This window comes from Cyprinus carpio, chromosome A4 (assembly GCF_018340385.1).
Source record: "Cyprinus carpio isolate SPL01 chromosome A4, ASM1834038v1, whole genome shotgun sequence".
NCBI classification, from domain to species: Eukaryota; Metazoa; Chordata; class Actinopteri; order Cypriniformes; family Cyprinidae; genus Cyprinus; species Cyprinus carpio.
In genome coordinates, this window is record NC_056575.1 from 3,059,963 (window position 1) to 3,080,991 (window position 21,029).

At 34.4% G+C, this 21,029-nt stretch overlaps 1 protein-coding gene across 2 annotated transcripts in view; it reads left to right on the forward strand.

Moving 5' to 3' along the window:
- The window catches only part of LOC109078020 (metabotropic glutamate receptor 8-like), a 156,818-nt gene that overhangs the window by 106,874 nt on the left and 28,915 nt on the right, over positions 1-21,029 (forward strand). For both annotated transcript variants that reach the window (XM_042738368.1, XM_042738374.1), the window contains exons 4-7: positions 184-319; positions 2,870-3,024; positions 3,918-4,055; positions 15,082-15,282. In XM_042738368.1, the coding sequence (XP_042594302.1) occupies positions 184-319; positions 2,870-3,024; positions 3,918-4,055; positions 15,082-15,282 (630 nt within the window). The remainder of the gene's footprint in view (positions 1-183; positions 320-2,869; positions 3,025-3,917; positions 4,056-15,081; positions 15,283-21,029) is intronic.

Below are 21,029 nucleotides of genomic sequence, written 5' to 3' on the forward strand. Positions count from 1 at the left end.
TAAATTATAATGAATAAAATTATCTTGTTTTCATCTGTCTTTATTCTGGCAAACAATGCAGATATGCATGTTTTTGACTACACTGTCTGAATAATCAGACACAACTGGTTGAATTTTGAAAACAAACTGGATTTTGTGTGTAGAATGAACAACGCCTAATTCTCAGTCTCTTTCTCTGTCTAGGTGGCGTGTGTATCGCACAGTCTCTGAAGATCCCTCGGGAGCCGAGGCCTGGGGAATTCGACAAGATTATCCGCCGCCTCCTGGAGACCCCCAACGCCCGGGCCATCATCATGTTTGCAAACGAGGACGATATCAGGTGTCGCCTTTCTGTCCTAGCTAACCATTCACTAACTGCTAACCGCTCTCTTAAAGATCTCCAGCTGAGAGAACTGTTTATCAGTGCCTTGAGGAAGAAAGGAAAGTAGGAAAGGAAGCTGGCTGTGCTCAGAATATAATACTTGCATAATGAATACTGTTTAGTACATATTATATACTGCCTGTTGTTCTTATTCATATTCAAATTTATCCTAACAGGAGTAGAAGGGCAGTTTTTAAAGCATATTTCATAAATTAATTGTATTCTGAAGCATAGTTTTGTTGAAATACCTTGGTTATTTTGTCAAACCTGTTAGTGGATCAGTGGGATACCCACAGCCTATTTTCCTTCAAATTTGAGCAATGAAGTGCCTGTGTGTGTATGTGTGTGTGTGTGTGTGTGTGTGTGTATATATATATATATATATATATATATATATATATATATATATATATATATATATATATATATATATATATGTTTATAATTATTTATTTATTTATTTATTTTTTCAGGTAACAAAAATGCATTTTTAAGGTTTTTGTTTTAGTTAAGTATAATAACCATGATTCAAATGCGCACTGCATTGTGGATTGCAGAAAGTTTAGTTCAGAAATATTAATATAGTAAATTAAAAACGCTATTCTGAACACAGCCAGTGATATAGAGGGAGGAACCGCTACAACAGACTCATTAACACATTTTCTCAAAAAGTACCATCCCTCCCAGCAGCCTTTGCTCAACTCCCGCCTTTATCTCTGTTGCCACCTGTACATCGTCCAACTTTACTGCACCTTCATACAGATGGAAAGCAATTAAAAATGCTGGTGAGGATGTAAAGAGAGGCTTTCTGAGCCTGGAGGGAGGGATGTCTAATTTCCACCGCGTCTTCAGATTGCGCTGGTCTTTCCTGAGCGAGTCCCCGAGGTGCTGCTCTGTGCGCTGAGATCTGGCTCTGAACGGACTCAAAAATGTTGGCTTTCCTGACATCTATACATATGTTTGTTGATGTGACAGCTGCTGAGCAGTACAATATTTATTTATAAGCCCTGGAGGCAAATAATCTGACCTCACACTCAAGTTATGTAGTCTTATAGTTAAGAAGAAAACAAATGTTAAACGTTGGGCTTATTAACAGATTGACTAAGTGCAGACTAACCAGTTCTCACTGTGAAAAGATACAAAGAGACCATAAAAAATTAAAGAGTAAAAGTGGTTGGTTCTATTTCTCTGATATGTTGAGATGTTAAGTTTGATCCTGCTGCACAAGTGATTCAAAAACTGCTGGAAAAATATGATCCTTTGGACCTAAAATTAACATTTTATATTTTTTAATTTCATGATTAAAAGCATTTGTTATTAATCATAATTATTTTACTTGAATTAATTACTGAAACTTAACTAAATTTAAAATGAAACAGAATTAAAGAAAAATTAAAATAACACTGTTTTGATTTGTCAATCATTTTTGACTGTCAAGCATATAGAATATTATTTAAATTTTTTACAACAACAATGTACTAAAACAAATAAAACTCAATTGGAAAATTTGTTAAAACTATAAAGACTATAATATACTTAAAAAAAACTGAACATACAAAAGTAAAAACTTCTGTAATTCAACTAATAAAATATGTATACAATAGTATCTCAATTATTTGTTATATATATATATATATATATATATATATATATATATATATATATATAACAAATAATTGACAATATTATATGAATGTGTGTATATATATATATATATATATATATATATATATAATATAGAATATATTCTATAATAATTTAACCTGAATTTAAAAAAAACTAATATAAATGTGAAAACACAGAGAACTTTAACAATTAAAATTAACACTCTTTCTCTGATACAAAAAATACTAGACTACAATAAATAAATCAATAACTTATTCGAGTTCCTGAATTGCTTTCTTGAATCATTATTTGATCCAACTACAAAATGTATATTTACAAAATAATTCACCCAAATTTTACAAAAAAAAAACAAAAAACTTTTTTGTATTTTTATATAATATAGAAATGTTCTTTTCAGTCGATAGATAAGCATTTACTTTGATGCTGAATCAGACCTTTCCATTACATTTTTATTTCTGCAATTTCATGTTTTGGATTTGGCCTTCAGTCGCTTCTCTCACTATATTTGACAGTGACAGAATGTGCTAGCAGCTTGACAGCGCTCCTGTCCTCTCTCTCAAATCCCTCTCAATAAAATATAAATAGAGTATATGAGTGAGAAGCGGACAGATGGACAAAAACTTCTCAGGCTGACCATTGAAATCCCAGCTTCATATCTCCAGGGTCCATCCGAGTCTCATCTATGAGTGAGGATCGAGAGCGTCTTTATTTGAATATCAGTCGGTCGGTGAGTTACAGCAAATAGATACCGGCAGCTCCTGACGTACATTTATCTGAACTGCAGATAAGATACGGCACAGCACAGCGTCAGACGTGAGAGATGGATGTGCTGGCACTGTGTTCTGTTGTTTGAAGCTGATGTATCATTGTTTATGTCTGCAGACGAGTGCTGGAGGCTGCCAAGAGGAGCAACCAGACGGGTCATTTCCTGTGGGTGGGGTCTGACAGCTGGGGCTCCAAGATCTCACCGGTCATTCAGCAGGAGAGAGTAGCAGAAGGGGCCATTACCATCCTGCCCAAACGTGCCACGGTGGAGGGTACGTACATGTGAAAACACAGAGCTCTCTAATACTCTACCGTTCAAAAATCTGTGGTCAGTAAGACTGTCTTAAAAAAAAAAAGTGGAAAATTTATGCAATTTAAAAGAAATGTTTTCTATTTGAATATGTTTTAGAATGTAATTTATTTATGTGATCAAAGCTGAATTTTCAGCATCGTTACTCAAGTCTTCAGTGTCAAATGATCCTTCAGAAATCATTATTATTTCTTAATATTATCAATTTTGAAAACAGTTTTGCAGTTTTTCAGCATTTATTTGAAATGGAAATGTCTTTGCTGTCACTTTTGATTATTTTAATTTGTCCTTGCTGAATAAAAATATTACTTTAAAGGATAAAGGATACATAAAGGAAACGCATAAAATTGTTCATTTTGGTTCCTGTTTAGCAGTCTTCCTACAAGTCAACAACCATAGTAAACTGATTCACTGGGTTCTCATAGATTTGAAATGCAGTTTAGTAGTTCTGTAAGTGTGCTTCTCATCTCTACCGGATTGCATTGCTCAGACTTAGTGGAGATATTTATTCCAATAGTGGCACACAAGCATTGCGAACAATTACCATCATGGTCTGACACTTAATACCGCATCCATATAGCGCAGTGCATCCAAGCCTCCTTCTGGTCATTGTCTGCACTCAAGTAATCATAGCGCTGTCCCTCAAGCGCCGGCTCTCAGGCCTGCAGGCACCAGCTCGGGAATAGACCCACCAATTACAGCACTTTTGTCAGAACACATTGTATAATTGTGTCTGTGGGGACACAGATTAGACGCAGACATCCAGACAGGAATAGCGGCGAGGATTTGCGCATGCTCTACCACTTCACTGACACTGATGCTTATCTTCTTTTTCCTTCACCTCTCTCTCCTCAGCGTTCGATCGCTACTTCCGAAGCCGCTCGCTGTCCAATAACAGAAGGAACGTGTGGTTCGCTGAGTTCTGGGAGGAGAACTTTGGATGCAAGCTGGGGATGCATGGAAAGCGGCCAGGAAGCCTTAAAAAGTGCACCGGTAAGATGTGTTTGCATTGGATCTGTTATTCCATCTGTTATTCCTTGCTGTGTTTACCGATTCGGCTCTAAAAGGGTTGTTGGTTTTAAAGAAATGGTTCACACAGAAATGAAAATTTGATGAAAATGTACTCACCCTCAGGGCGTCCAATATGTAGATGAGTTTGTTTCTTCATCAGATTTGGAGAAATTTTGCATTCCGTCACTTGCTCAGCAATGGATCTTCTGCAGTGAATGGGTGCCGTCAGAATGAGAGTCCAAACAGCCGATAAAAACATCACAATAATCCACACCACTCCGGTCCATCAGTTAATATCTTTTGAAGTGAAAAGCTGCGTGTTTGTAAGAAACAAATCTATCATTAAGACATTTTTTTCCTTTAAACCGTTGCTTTTGGCTAAAATATGAGTCCTCTATCCATAATTTTGCCTTCTGCAGTGGCAAATTTGGATCAGGAGAGAAATATGCACATATCAAGCACCATTTACGAGAGAAAACAGTTCTAAACAAATATGTTGGTGGATTTTGATGTGAAAATGTGAGAGAGAATGGACTTTTTCACTGGAGAAAGCTTTATTATGGATTGTGGACTTGTATTTTAGCAAGAAGCAATAGTTTGTTTCTCACAAACATGCAGCTTTTCACGTCACATGATGTTAATTAATGCATTGGACAGCTGTTTGGACTCTCATTGTGACGGCACCCATTCACTGCAGAGCATCCATTGGAGAGGAAGTGATTTTAAATTTCTCTAAATCTTTTCTGATGAAAAAAAACATCTTCATCTTGAATGGCCTGAGGGTGAGTACATCATCTGTAAATGTTTATTTTTTGTGTGAATTATTCCTTTAAAAAGAAAATGCAACAAAAGGATTTGAACGAGGCCTGAATGCAGTGCTTTTGGTGGACAGGAAGTGTCAGGTGCCCCAGCTTGAGCAGTCAATGCAAACAAAGTGTGTTCCCGCCGTAAGCCTTCAGACAGACGTCTGGGTGACATTTGGACCATTTTCAGTGTCTGACTTCATCACACCTTTCTTTCCTCTCTCCTGTCTTATGAGAGGCCACATGTGACAGTCTAGGGGGCCGTTGACACGGAACACATTCCTGCGCTAAAAAACGGCTGGACAGAGCGCCACACAATTAAACAGAAGGCATGTTTATGCTGCATTAACTCTGCTAGTTTCTCTGACATAGTTACAACAACCGATAGTCTTAAAATATTTGACACGCTTCCAGATTCATCTGATTGGTCTATTTATTTACAACTGCCATTTTTTTTGCTGAGTTGTTTTTAACCATGTCCTTCTGCTGCATGTTTACATAGACAGAGAAACTAACAAATAATTCATGTATAGTTATGAAATAAAGATACATTTGCCAACATTTGGATTGCAAAACTTCTTATGAATTGTAATTTATAATAATGTTGAAAGTTTTAATTTAGAACAACAACAACGAGAATAAACATAGAGTTGAAAGTTTTAATAGTATTATGAGTATTATTAATAACAATAAACTTTAATAATAACAAAGTATTAAATAACATTTTATTTATAAAAACCTTTACAACTTTAATTAATAATAACAATACATTTTAAATTTATAGTGCACGTTGTTGTAGTGATTTTTTTTTTTTTTTACTGATTAATGTCAAAAAGCAGAAATAATGTTCTATACAATAAAATGTTCTATACCAGTGAAGCCAAAAGCTGTGTGTTTGTAAGAAACAAATCCATTATTAAGAGGTTTTTATCTTTCTTTCTCCAATTAAAAAGTCTGAATCAAGGGAGAGATATGAACAGATCAAGCATCGTTCACAATCGAAAACAAATATGTTTGTGGATTTTGATGTGAGAGGACAAAAGAGGATGGATTATGGTGTATGATGCATATTTTAGATGTTTGATTGTTTGTAAAACAGTCTATTTCAAGGTTTACATCCTAAACCTTTTTTTTTCATGGCTGAATACTACATAGACAATGATATGTAAATGTGGGTGATAATGTTAATAAACTGATGTCTGTGCAGCTTAGTTGTAGATGGAGTTCTAACGCGAGTGTTACACTGTACATCAAACATTTATTATTTCAAATGAGCAAGAAAAATCCACAATACAACCTACTTTATAATACAGAAAGAAATAACACATTCACAGCAGAGCTGGTATTAAATTTGCAGTATAGAGGAGAATGAAATTTGCCGCTGAGCAGTAAGAAAGCCATTGTGAGTGTCACAGGATTTTAACGTCTCTGTGAATGTGCAATTAGAAAAGTGCACCAGAGGAACAAATGCAACCCTCGGCTTTTATATTAGGAAACTTCCGCCACTTCTGATAGAATGTGCTTGACATAATGAACATAATTATACATCACACACACCGCCACCACTCACATTTTGTGACATCCCAGTTCTTCGCAGTATGAGCTGTTTTTCACACTCGAAACACAACAACAGCACCATCAGGAAAGCGTAAAACTTGATCACACTCTTTTTTCAAACACTCAAACGAACGATCACACCCAGCAGTCCTCATGAAAGCAGCACACTTTTAACAACTTAGCTGCAGCTCATAAATATGGAAGCTTGTGTCCTCCACAGGATAAAAGAATAAAGGTAATTGTGACTTTTTTATGTCACACTTTCCCTCAGGATTCTGTTTTCATCTTACAATTCTGACTTGAGTCTTGTGAGTTTATATTTTGCAATTGCAAGTTTACTTCTCAAGTTTACATTTAGTAATTCTGCCTAAAACGACATTCAAGCTCACATTAGACAAATTTCAGGACAATCAGGCCAAATTTCCTGAAAAATAAAGTATATAAATAAAGAAACACTAACTCTAAGAGATTTTATTATCATATAATGTAGGACCCTTTACTCTTTGATGTGTTTTCATTTGTTTAAAAGTGAATATTTATTAATTTTTTTAAGTGGTATGTGGCACCATGTTCGTGAAGTATCTTCGCTGCTTGTTTTGCAGTGTGTTTTAGTGAATGAAGAATCGGGGTCAGAGTGGCGGCCACAATAGATTTTGATGTCAGCCAGTGATGGAGATTGTAGTGCCACAAAATGCCAGGTGCATTTTTTGTCGCATTACAGTGACATGATTTAATGCCAAATTAAATTTTAATTAAAGCTATACATAATTTAATGCTTTAATATAATGCATTAATCATCACTGCGTATGTTGGTTTGCATATATGCATCTGTATACAATGCGTATGAGAGATTTGTGTGTCAGATCAGACTTAATTTGTGCATCTTGGTTTTTACAGGCCATTTCTGTATGAAAATAATGATTGCACGATGAATAATGACAGGTTTACCTGTCTAACTGATATTGTTTTGCTCTGTCTTCCACTTCCAATTGCATGTGGAAATGTTATCGACAGGCTGCCACAGCTGATGCAAACCTCTCTGTGTGCAACACTCTCTCATTTTAATGCATTTAGTGCAAACCACGAGGCCAGTGTCACACAACAAAGTAACAAAGCACAGGACTCATTATGCTGGTCATGTGTGCAGAATCAGGGGACACTGAGCCCAGGGCTATGTTTTTACAACTCTGTTTAAGCTTAATGGAAAAGGGAGATGTGGGTAATGAAAACTGACTGAAATAGAGCGCTTTCAGTGTTTGCAAATTATTTTAAACTGAAATTTTTTACAGCTTTTATTTTATTTTTTAACAAATATTTGCAGCCTTGGTGACCATAAGAGACTTTTGAAAACATTAAAAAATCTTATTGAACAGTACAATGATCTTATAGTATCAGTAAAAACAATTGGGTAAAAATAACCAATATTTGTGTCTGCTTTGAAATTTAATTAAAAGTATGCGTTCTGGTCATTTTTTTTAAGTCACAGTTCAGTTAGTTGGATACTATAACTATGCAACTGTTGGATATTATAAAAAATATTATATGCGTTTGGATATTATAACTATGCAACTCATCCAGTCTATGAATATATTTCCCAGGTATCCTCTCGTCTCCATCTACTCTACAGAGTGTCCCTCTTTACAAGCAATCAGGCCTGTTTAATTACACCGCCGCTGTGATCCGTGTCACTACAACACGGCCTCGTGATTGATCCCAAGCCGGCAGATTGTTTTCCATGTTGATGATGCAAAGGTCATGATTCCGCCCACTTCTCATTAATAAAATCGTCAGAGAGCGTGATCAAAGCTCAAACGCTCTCGGCGCTTGTGTTTGTGTGCTTCTGCACCTGTGGTGGAAGTTATTTTCTAACTAACAGTCCTTGTTTACTCACTCATTGACCTAAAAAGACACCATCCGCAACTTCATTACAGATGAGTCTGGTGTTTCTGTCTTCAGTCATTAGACATATTGATGCTGGCAATCGATGGTTTAATTTAGGAAACAGTGGTATGAAAGGCCTGCTGTGTGTTGTATTTAATGTCTGGGCTGTGTAGGATCACCAAAGCTCTGAAAGTCTATCGGCAGCACGCCATCCCTGTCTACAAGAATGACTCTATAAATATCTGAAATGACGCTTCTACCTGGCTGAAGCGTCTTTGCATGTGAAAGAGCCTTTTTGTCCTGACAGGACTGTAGCCGATGGTGTCTTTTTTGAGGCTGGTATAAAGAATCAAAAACACTTCCCAAAGATGCTCCTAAATTCGCTGGATACGCATTAGTGTTAACATGGGCAGTGAGAAAATTGTTGCGCTGTTTTCCCAAGAGCCGATCCGTCCCTTGATTGTGGGGATTTTCACATCATACAGAGTGCTTTTATTTAGTTGTTGTTTATGTCTTCTGCAGCATTTAAAAGCACCAAGGGCTTGGACAAGATCACATTAATGCACAGGGTTTTGTGGACGGCTTTGTGTGTGTGTTGCTTTGTTTCTTTCCTGGTTATCAACTGTCCAGGCAGTGTCATCAAGTATCAAGCCATTTAGATTTTCTGAGCAGTATGATGTCGTACTGCTGAGGCCCCGCCCAGGACCGCTGATGGAGTGTCCCGTTTTAGCATATTTCCTCCCTCAGCCAGTTGTACACTGTGCGCCATTTTCTCTGCGCTTGAGCAGTTGTAGTGACAACAATGTCTCGCAAGCAATGCAGGTGTTTTGTAGTTGGATGTAAAAGTGAAAATAAGAGTCTTATGTTATTTTTTTCTCGACATCAGAGCCACTGAGGATGCAGTGATTAGTTTTTTTTTTGTTGGTAATGTGCCACTGAATACACGAAAAACAGAAGAGAGAGGGATGAACGGAAGAAAGGAGACATAAATGTTGAAGGTTACCATCATGAATGCATGTCTTGTTCATATTTTGCCTAAAAATCCAAAGAAAAATAAAATAATGTCTAATTTTGATACATTAAAGATTCAGTGCACAATATTTGCATCATAGTAAGCATACCAATAATTCTAATAAATAATGTAATGCATTAATATGTTATTTATTTAGTTAATTAATTTTTGTATTTCACATTATTTTTAATGGTGATTAATATTAATGTAATACTTCATTTTCTTACTGTTTTCATAAAAATGTAATACAGATACACACACACACACACACACACACACACACACACACACACACACACACACACGTATATATTTTGTAAAATAAAATTTTAAAATTGAAGGTAGTGCCACAATACTTAGTTAGATATTATATATTTAAGATATTTAAAAAGTGTATATAAATCACATTAATGTAAATGTTCATATTGATTAATTATTGTTATTTAAATTTTGTTTTATTTTACATTTTATTATTATTATTATTATTATTATTACATTTGATCATGTTTTGTATATTTTATAATTAAATTTTTTATTTTATATTATTCAAATCACAACAATGGGAAATTGGGGTGGGGAAGTGTGTTACTGGCATAAAATTATTTTAAATATACTCTCTCATATTGTTCTTTAGATTGTGTAGTGTAATATGAGCTGGACAAGTTTCATAAGGTTCCTACCCATTTGTGCTTTGCTCATATATATATATATATATATATATATATATATATATATATATATATATATATATATATATAATATTTTATTTCTCTTTATCGCCTCATGCACTGAAAGTAATGAATCCGCTCTCTCCATCTATGTGAGAGTCTTACACTGCTGTGCTGTGTAATTTATTACCCTGACTGAGTCCTAATTAAAACCCAGCATCCTCAGTTGGGACTCGCACCTTGATGTGGCTCTGCTGAAACAGGAAGTCTGAATAAGTGCATGAACCTGACTTCCTGTGCAGACACCACACCTGGCAGCTCCGGCTGACGAGACGAATCCGACTGTTGTTAGATTGGTGTCAAGAGCTCAGCTGGTTTCGCCTTCCCAGCTAACCGTATCCCAGTGAGCCCTGGAGAGCACAAGGTGGCAGAACCTCAGCCGCAACTCTTAATGCGATTTCACGCTCCGTCTTATTGCCAACAATAAGACTAGTCCCTAGTGTCACGCGTGCTTTGACTCTTTCTTCCACGAGCTAAGAGCTTACACAAAGACTAACCTGCTGAAAATTATAGAGGGGAGAACGGTTCGAAATAAAATAACTGATGTCAGGATGTGTTTAGCCATTCCTCAAATAAATCAGAGCCGCTTAAAAACACGTATTGGAGCTCTGACAGCAAACAGGGCTGCTGCGTGAGCCGTAATGACTCGGGGAAAGAGGGCATCGGGTCTCGGACAGCATGAATGTCAGTCTCATTTTGAAGTTCAGGAATCCCATCAGCTTGGAGAAATTGCAGTGACGGGTTCAGAAATGTGCTCCCCAATGGCAAACAGGATCGGCTGTCTGGAACCCGGTCAGGCACACTGGCTTTTGGTTTTGCAGTGGCTGCAGGCAGACATCATTCTGTCAGACGGTGCCTTTTCGGTTTGATTTTGAAGTACTTTATCAGACAACGTATTACTAAAATTTGCATTCTTGCTTTTTTAAGCTAAATTAATGGATTGAAATATTTCTTTGGATATTATTATGCCTTAAGCAAGATGATGCTTGTGGGGTTGTGAAACTGTACTTATTAGAAGAAAATTAAATGCTGGTGTGTACGTCTTACATATACTGTATACACATTTAATCTTCACTTATTTTTATTTTTTATTTTTTTTAATTGAACTGTCCCCTGTTGGAAAAAACAAACAAACAAACAAAAAAAAGATGATAAAAGCGGTTAAAAGAGGAGACTTTAAGTGATACATAAAGAGTTTGTTTCTTGAAAACAGAAATGTCATAATATTTCTACAGTATATGAATTAATATGTTATGTATAAATGTATATATACGTGTGTGTGTGTGTGTGTGTATATATATATATATATGTATATATATATATGTATAAATGTATATATAAACATGTTGTGTGTGTTTATAGAATTTTAATGTTTTAACTGCTGACTAATTTCATTTTTTATATTTTATCTAAAATATTAAAAAGAATTATAAATAGAGAGAGCTCTTGCTTATTCATCTTGCCCATTATATTAATACGTTTAAAAAATTTTTTTTTCAAATAAATTATTTATTTATTTATACATACTGTGCTTTGCAAAAGTATTCATACCCCTTCGTGTTTTTTCTCACATTTTTATGTTGCTGCCTTATTTTAAACTGCTTTATATTACTTTTTACCCACATCAATCTACACTTCATGCACTATAATGGCAAAGCAAAAAAAAAGGTTTTTAACATCTTTGTGAATTTATTATTTTAAAATAATTTATATTGATTTTATTCCATTGTGTAAGTATTCATACCTTTATCTGGGACAGTTGAAATTTCGCTCAGGATCATCCATATTGCTTGTAGATGTTACTACACTTTGAGTGAAGTTAACCTGTGCCAAATTCATTTGAATGGGTATGATTTGGAAAGGCACACAGCTCTCAATAAAAGGTCTAACAGCTGATAATGCAAAAACCAAGCACTGAGGTCCAGAAAATGCCTGTAGAGCTCAGAGACAGGATTGCGTCAAGCCACGCATCTGAGCAAGAGTTCAGAAAAAATGCTGCTGCATTGAAGGTATGGAGTGTAGATTGATGTGGGAAAATTTTTTTTTAAAGTAGTTGAACATAAGGCAGCAACATAACAAAATGTGAAAAAATGAAGGGGTGTGAATACTTTAGCAAGGCACTGTATATACGTGACATATACTGTATATGTAACTGTTTATTTAAATGTTAATATTTAATTAATATTAATATTGGTTTATATATATATATATATATATATATATATATATATAGCAGTCAACATTTGAAGTGGATCAAAAAAGTTTATCAAAGTTGTCCTTAGACAGGAACGAGTATTGTTTTTGGTTTTAGGACAACTTTGATGAAAGGTTTTGATCCACTTCAAAAGTTGACTACTGTATATACTGTATATTGACTACTATATATATACTGTATGTATGTATATAGATACATAGATAAATAGATCGCGCTATATATAAATATATATAAATATATATATATATATATATATATATATATATATATATATATATATTTAGCTTTCAAAACAGGCCTGTACGCTTCAGCTCAAGTGTTGTTGTTGACAAAGACAGGCACTGATGTTTTTCCAAGCTTGTCTTGAGTAATGCAGTCAGATGTGCATATATTATGTAGCCGAAATGCTCTCATTAGCATAAGATAGCACATAGAATGGTGAATATTTTCTCAATGTTGGCACACAGAGACGTAACTCAGAGTGAGAGAAAGAAAAGAAGACAATTCGTGCATATTCATGACACTGCCAGTCATTACGTTTAGCCAGATATCATTCTTTTTATATGATACTGTAAGCCTGCTACAAAAGTATTGAGAGAGAAGAAACTATTTAGTCTTTTTAACTGTTCTTCAGAGATGGAAGGGAAATGTGAGATGAAAAGAAGGGGAATTTTTACTTGCGCCACTAATTGACATCTAATTTCAACTCTTGTAGGCCTCATTAGGCTGTCCGTCATCCGTGCTGTCTTCAGTCACTCAATAAACATCAGTTTGTTTCCTCTGCTGCTCAGCGGAGACACAGAAAAGCCTGCACACATGCCGTAATAAACATAAAAATGGGACATTGTTGTATGATTATTGTATAATCACTCAAAGCCCCTCAGCTGCCGCTCTGAATCGAGGCAGCACGTAAACTTGTGTATCGTGGCACTGCTGGTATTGGCTTCTTATGAGTAATCACTCATGTTTGTATGTTTCCTCATTTGTAAGTTGCTTTGGATGAAAGCATCTGCTGAATGAATAAATTTACAACAAACAAAAGCCAAATGCTGTTGTATTCATGGTTGTTCAGAACAGAATGCTAGCTCTCTATTTACTGAATACTGCAATATTAATATAGTGTGTTATATATTGTTATATATATTTACTTTTTATTTTATTACATCATTATTGTTTATATTATTTATTTGTTTTAAATATTTAAACTTTTTAGTATAGTTTTGTGTATTAACTTGTCATTTAAAATGAAAAAAATGTTAAATATTTGATTTGTCATATATTTTATTCATATTACACGTATGTCTTTTATTTTATTTATACTAGATGTATTTCTAATATATTTAGGTTTTTTTATACATTCCTTGTTTATTATTATTATTATTATTATTATATAGTACAATATATATATATATATATATATATATATATATATATATATATATATATATATATATATATATATATATATATATATATATATTCATATGGAATTTACATATTGATATACATATTTATTGTTATATTAAACTATATTATATTATATTATATATTTTATACTATTTTATTTTACTTCATTATATATATATTAGGGCTGTCAAATGATTAATCACGATTAATCACATCCAAAATAAAAGTTTTGTTTACATAATATATGTATGTGTACAGGGTATATTTATTATGTATATATAAATACACACATAAAGTATATATTTAGAAAATATTTACATGTATATACATTTATATATTTATATTCTTATATTTTATATTATATATAAATATATTTAATATATAAACATAACTTATTCTTCTTAAATATATACATGCATGTGTGTGTATTTATATATACATAATAAATATACACAGTATACACACATATATTATGTATATATATATAATATTCAGGATTATATTAATTTTCTGCATTGTTTTTATAATTTTATTACTTTATTATTATATTATTTATACTTTTATATGTTATACGTTATGTTATTTATTTTAAATATTCACCAATGTGTCTGACCAATCGGCATCCGGCTAGCATTGCTTTCCGAACATAGCTCGTGGTTTTGATTGTGAATGGACTGTCATTGTGGACGTGTGACCACAAATAAACCTGACGTTCACCTTGTTTTGACACTGGGCCTGTTGTTCTGTGTGTCGTATTTATCACACTGTTCAGGTCGGGTAATCCATCTAGTTTTTGGAAGACCAAATGCATCATTTTCCCATTTCTCTGAATGTGCTATAAAAGTAGATTGGGTTTCATTTACAGGAGCCTATTAATTCCTCGCTGACAGTAGAAGCAATGGGGGACCCCAGGACTTGCTAATTCACCTTGTCCACCTTTTTATTTATCCTTCAACTATGGTGGGAAAAGAGAGCTCTTCCCGGAGGCATCCAGTGTTAAAATACACCAAGTTGGAAAGCACTCTGATGATTATAAGAGAAATAATCATAGATGCCAGAGCCAAATTCAATTTACGCACAACAACAGCTGGAATATTTGTTCTGAACCGCAGGCGTGATATTACTTTTGCCGTCTCTAGAGATATGGAAGGAAATATTTGTTTGGAAAGAACACATTTTTGTTACTTTAACTGGCAAAACATGCATCAGAAGGCCGGCGTACGCACCTCCTCAAGGATTTGATTAGCTAATTACTCTAATGAGTGGCTACATTTGAGAAACATTAAATAGCAATTTATTAAGAAGAGAATTACTGCATCTGCAAGAGTGGATTCTCCAAATGAAACACATTATGCTGAGCTCTCAAAAGGCCGTGTTTGTTCAAGATGTGTGTTTTGTGTTGCAGGTCTGGAGAAGGTGGGCCGTGACTCTAGTTATGAGCAGGAAGGGAAGGTACAGTTCGTGATGGATGCGGTTTATGCCATGGCACACGCGCTTCACCGCATGCACAGGGACTATTGCTTCGGATACCCCGGCCTCTGCCCCCGCATGAGCAATATCAACGGAAAGGAGCTCCTCGGATACATCCGGAGCGTTAATTTCAATGGTGAGTGCTTGGATCTTCAGCTGAACAATTATCAGACAAGTTCACAAGTCGCAGGTCCTTCAGGGTTGAGTCTAAATCAAGTCTCAAGATTACTGATACAAGTTGGTAAATTTCAAGACAGTTTATTTGCCGGAATGTAAGTCTGGTTTCTGCCTCGAATGCTTAACAGATAGTTGTAAGTGCTGTTCTTTTGCACTAATTATGTTTTTATTTGGCACACAAAAAAATGTCTAATTAAATTTTTTATTTGCTAAAAATGTGCATATCCAAGTTTTCAGTGTTGTGATCAATTATGAGACGTGCAAGAACCAGTGACATTAGAATGGAATTTTGTGTTCCGAGAAAGAATGTTTTTGCAACGCAAGAGTGAATAAATGATGAAAGAATTCTAATTTTTCAACTATTCCTTGAAGCCTTATTCAGTATAATGTGCATTAAAGCCATATTAATGAAAGTTATTATAAAGTGTTATGCCATATTTTACTACACAGTGCCGTAAGCATGTCTATTACCGATGCAGCTTCTCATGTTTTCCGCAGAGTGCTTGTCTATGTACATATTCAAGTGTTTTCACTCATTTTTCATATTTCAAACTTCCAGCTTCATTCATTAATTCTCGCAATCACAGATCGCAGTGTTTGCCATTTCTCTGCCAAGTTGCACCACGGGCTCCTCAGTGGCCCCTAACATCATCACACATGCATCAAAGCAGAGACCAGAAAATTTGAGGGGTGCTCATATTTCTTCATAATGTGCCACGTGCGTCTTAAGAGGAGAGAACTGTGCATGATTGACTGTTTTCGTTTCCCTTGTGCGCCTGGAATCATGTTGAAACAAAAGAAGTTAAACATTCTCTTTGAAACCATATCAAACGATTCATTTAAATATTAGTTTTGCTCTGTGCGTCCTCTCTACTCTTTCATTTTTCTATCCCCCAACTCCAGCGTTTTGTTATCATCTGCTTATGTTTGCCTTCAAGTTGTCATTTGCATAACTGCAGTTGAGCGATTAAGGTGGCGGGGCTGTGTGGGACCATTAAAACCTCATTAATTCGCTTTCTTGCGGGCAGTGCAACCTGGGTTATTTGTTCCACCACCTTGCATTCCTCATCGGCTGTGTTTGAATTGAAAGACAGTTAAGAAAAAATCACTGACAGTGTGTGTATTCATGAATGTGACCAGAAATGTCATTAGAGAGAAAGAACTTGTTCCAGTTATTCTGCTGTGTAAGTCTGACATGTACTGATTGCACATTTTGATGAATTAATCATTTTAGACTTACATTTATTAGAATGTGCTCCCAATAATTTGAGGAAAACTGATTTATTTTGTCAGTATATTAGAATGATTTCTGAAGGATCATGTGACACTGAAGACTGGAGTAATGATGCTAAAAAATTCAGCTTTGATCATAGGAATAAATTACATTTTAAAATACATTCACATTGAAAACAATGAAAGCCTGTTTTCACTATGGAACAAAAACAAAATAAAAAAGTAAAAAATAAAGTCATTGGGACTTTTATTCTCGCAACTCTCTGAGTTTTTTCAGATTTGCAGATATAAACTTAGAATTTAATATTTATATTTTTATTTATATTAAATTCAATTCAAATTTATTTGTATAGTGCTTTTTACGATACAAATTGTTAAAAAGCAAATTTACATATATCTGGGCCTGTATTCACAAAACATTTTTGTGTTACCACTAAGATTTCTCCTAAATAGCAGTAAAAGTTTTTAGCTAAGAGTTTTTTCTTAAAACCTATTCACAAAGCTGCTGAGACAAACTTTTACTAAGGAATAGACAGAAGTCTTAAGCTAAGAGTAAGGGGGCGGGGTTGACCTCATTGCTATGGATGATGTCAGCATGCATACTAACAATGCACACAGTGATTGGCTGATAGTCTATGCCAGAGATTTATTCATAGAAATAGTGCAGAGCGCAATATTATGTTGCCATATTCAAATAAAGGTTTTAAAATAAAAATGTTAATTGCCACATTCAAATAAAGATTTTTTTAATGCAGGCTAAGTGTCACTAATTAAACAAGTAGGCTATATATTCAGCTAATTGTTAGCCTCTTATATGTATGCTTCTCATAAACAATTAGTTCATATGCATTAGGGCTGCCCTCGACTAAAGATTTTTCTGGTCGAATAGAAGTCGTTCCTTTTAAGCATTAGTTGACTATTAATTGAACTTTTATTAATAAACTATATAAATCATAATAAAGAGCCTATAATTGCCCACATAGCCTAATAAGCGATCAAGCGCATGCAAAAAAGGCTTCCCACAGCACACCGGCAAATATAATAATTATGAATTTGTTAGGGAAATACAGCAAGTACACTGCATTAACGTTTTAATATATTGTAACGTCGTAATTTATTGTTACACTAGTGCTTTCTGTTTTCGGTTTAAGAGATGAAGTCTGCGACAGTGACTCATCTCCGCAGCACCTGTATGCATGTTTCATACAGATTACATAATTTGAGAATTGGTTCATTTAAAAGTTTCACTCTCTATAGATATATTTTTCATGTCTGTAATAAGGCTAGCATCCACAGAGTTTCGAAGTGACGCTCTCAAATTCAAGACAGCAGAAAGCGCATCATGATTGCTTTATTTTACAAAAGCGCAACATTTCGTTGCTATTCTGAGATCACACGACTAAACGTAGAGTCTTTACAGATAGAAAAGATGCATTAGTCTTAGCTGTATGACCAAAAATGACGAAGTATTTTAAGAGTTAATGATCGCAGCGGTGCCTCCATCTGTCCAGCAGTAGTCCAAGCGCTACTGTTCAGCTTCCACACTCTGCACAAACATGCACACTTTTTTCTAGGCTAACATTACTGTAGATTGAGCTGCCATGTAAAGTTGCTACTACATACATATCTCAGATGATAAGCCATATTTGAGATCGATGAATGTTAGGTGAGCATATGGATGTCCTGCCCAATGTACTTTTACCACATAAACCAGCCGTTAACGATTTGTCCGTCACGGACTGAGTGATTTCATCAACTATATGTGGAATTTATTTATTTTATTTTTTTGACTAAGCGCCTAATAAAATTTTGGCAATATGCATATAAACAGCCTTTTAATTAGCATTATAATCATGGCTGATAGTAAGACATTCAAACATCAACAACAACAAAAAAAATACTGGACGCGGAACAGCTATATATTAAGGATATAATAAAACATTTGGAGCTGGGATAACCTCCAAACCAAACCAATTAGAAAAAAATTTCTAAAATGTTTATATTCTGAGGTAGATTGCTGGCAACAGCCATTTTAGGATATTTCAGATTTGATCTTAGTGACTTAGGAGTACTTAGTCCTCTTCACTACTCCTAACATTTCACAGATTTATGAGCTAATTTTAGCTCTAAAACACTTTGTGAAATACTCTTAGAGCAAATATTTAGGAGTCCTAAATTAAGGACTGACACGCCCACTATTTTTAAAATTTTCTCCTAAATCGGCAAGTTAGGAGCTACTTTTAACTTTAGGATGTTATGTGAACAGTTTGTTTCAAAGAACAGGGTCAAATAACTGTTTCAAATAACTTTTCAAATAACTGTTGGTTTTTATTTTTGGATGAACTATCTCTTTAAAGATTTTTTTTTATTATTAGATTTCTCTTCACATCAGTGACATCAGTAGCAAATAAATGGAGACTTTTGATTTTCTCCCCATATGAAGACCCAAGAAATTTCACATTTTCTCGAGTTTCAAACTAGATATATCTCTTATACATCTTATAAAGTTGATAGTTATATGAAACATAACTGAGAACTTGTCTCCTGAGCAACCTCTCAGCAATACAATTTACCTCTAGATATAAAAAAAAGGAAATAAAAATCAAAATAGTCCTGACTCTGCCCTAGAGCATTCAGGGAAAAGGCTATAGCTGCCAGACGGGACTGTTTAACGATTTTGTGCCTCTTTTTTTTTTTTTTTTTTAGCTTTTGTAACCTTTCTCAGCAGCATGAGATGGTCCGCTGCAGACACTTTGCTGATATTGACACACTCCTGGAGAGGAACAGAAACTCCTGCAGATAAGAGTTCCTCAGAGTCCTGTCACAAGAGCCTCAAATAACGTCATGATGCTGCTGTAGTGAAACAGATCTGGACAAAGACAATGAGAGAGTGAGGGCAAAGAACAAATGCAAACTGATAGCAACAAAAAAACAACAAAAACTACAGTAAAATCACAATATTTTTGGAAAAAAATTTTATGATTTAAAATGACTGTTTTCTGTTTTAATATATTTTAAAATGTAATTTATTCCTGTGATGAAAGCTGAATTTTCAGCATCATTACTTCAGCGTCACATGATCCTTCAGAAATCATTCTAATATGCTGATTTGCTATTCAAGAAGCATTTATTATTATCAATTTTGAAAACAGTTGTGCTGCTTAATATTTTGGTGGGAAAAGAATAGCATTAATTTGGAATAGAATCTTTGTGCAAGTCTTTACTGTTACTTTGGATCAGTTTAATGCATCCTTGCTGAATAAATGTATCAGTTTCTTTCCTTTTTACTGACCCAAAACATTTCATTGGTAGTGTATATGTACATGTAACCCTCTTTTGCTTTTTGCTTGGCATTTGCTATTATTTTGATGAAATAAATGTACTATATTTTAATTTGGTACTGTTATTTATTTAATATTTTGTATTTAAAGGGGATTTTATGATCCTTAATTAGATTTACGGAATAGTTATGATCCATTTAATATATGTTACTTTTTGAGCATAATCTAAAAATAAACATTTCCATAAATCTTGAATATTTTGCAACACAAACTTAAGCTTAATCTCATTTTGATTATTGTTTGATTATTGATTATTGAAGATTATTGTTGAAGTGAAAAAATAAATAAAAATAAACTTAATTTTAAGTTTAAATTTACAGTAAGTTTATTATAATGAAAATTTAAAAAATAGTCCAAGTGTGATTTATTTTTTTTCAGGACCATTTAACCTTTTTGAATCATGATTTGTATGTGTGTGTGTGTGTGTGTGTGTGTGTGTGTGTGTGTATGTGTTCACATAGCAAACACCTAAACCTTTATCAAGTTTTGTACCATTCCGATGAAGAAAAAAATAAATGTAATGTTTAAAATTGACCGTAGAGCACCTCACGGTTAATGCACACATTTTAATCTTTATTAAACTGTGCAGCATGCTCACATACATCTCTATTTAAGATATTGTGGTCCATCAATGTGGTTCAATTTCAGTTAGTGCTTCAACTCAATGGTTTTGGTCCAGTTATAGCACAACAGTCTGATCTACACGGGCTGCATTTCAAGAAATCAGAAACTTGGTCAGATCCAAGAGGCGAATCATGCTGAATATGTGAATGAATGCTGATTTACATTGCAGTAGATCAGCATTAGGCCTATTTGGAGATTACATTGCCTCTCAATGCTGGATACCCACCATTTGTTATGACGACACTTTTATGGTCGGTTGTTAATGGCACGTTCCCAAAGCCATGCCTCCCAGACCGAAGTCTTTGTATGCACCGCTTCTTCAGTGTGTAGCCTGTTCTATTTTATGTTTTCTTTGCAGAATCCAGACAAAATTATCTCTACTATGAGATACGGGATTGTAAACTAACCCCGTTAAGTGCCTTCTGAGTTTAGACTACAAAAAAGACTAGATATTTGCATTTTCGTCACTCATGAGCAATGAGCACTGGTGTTTGGCCATACAAAACTC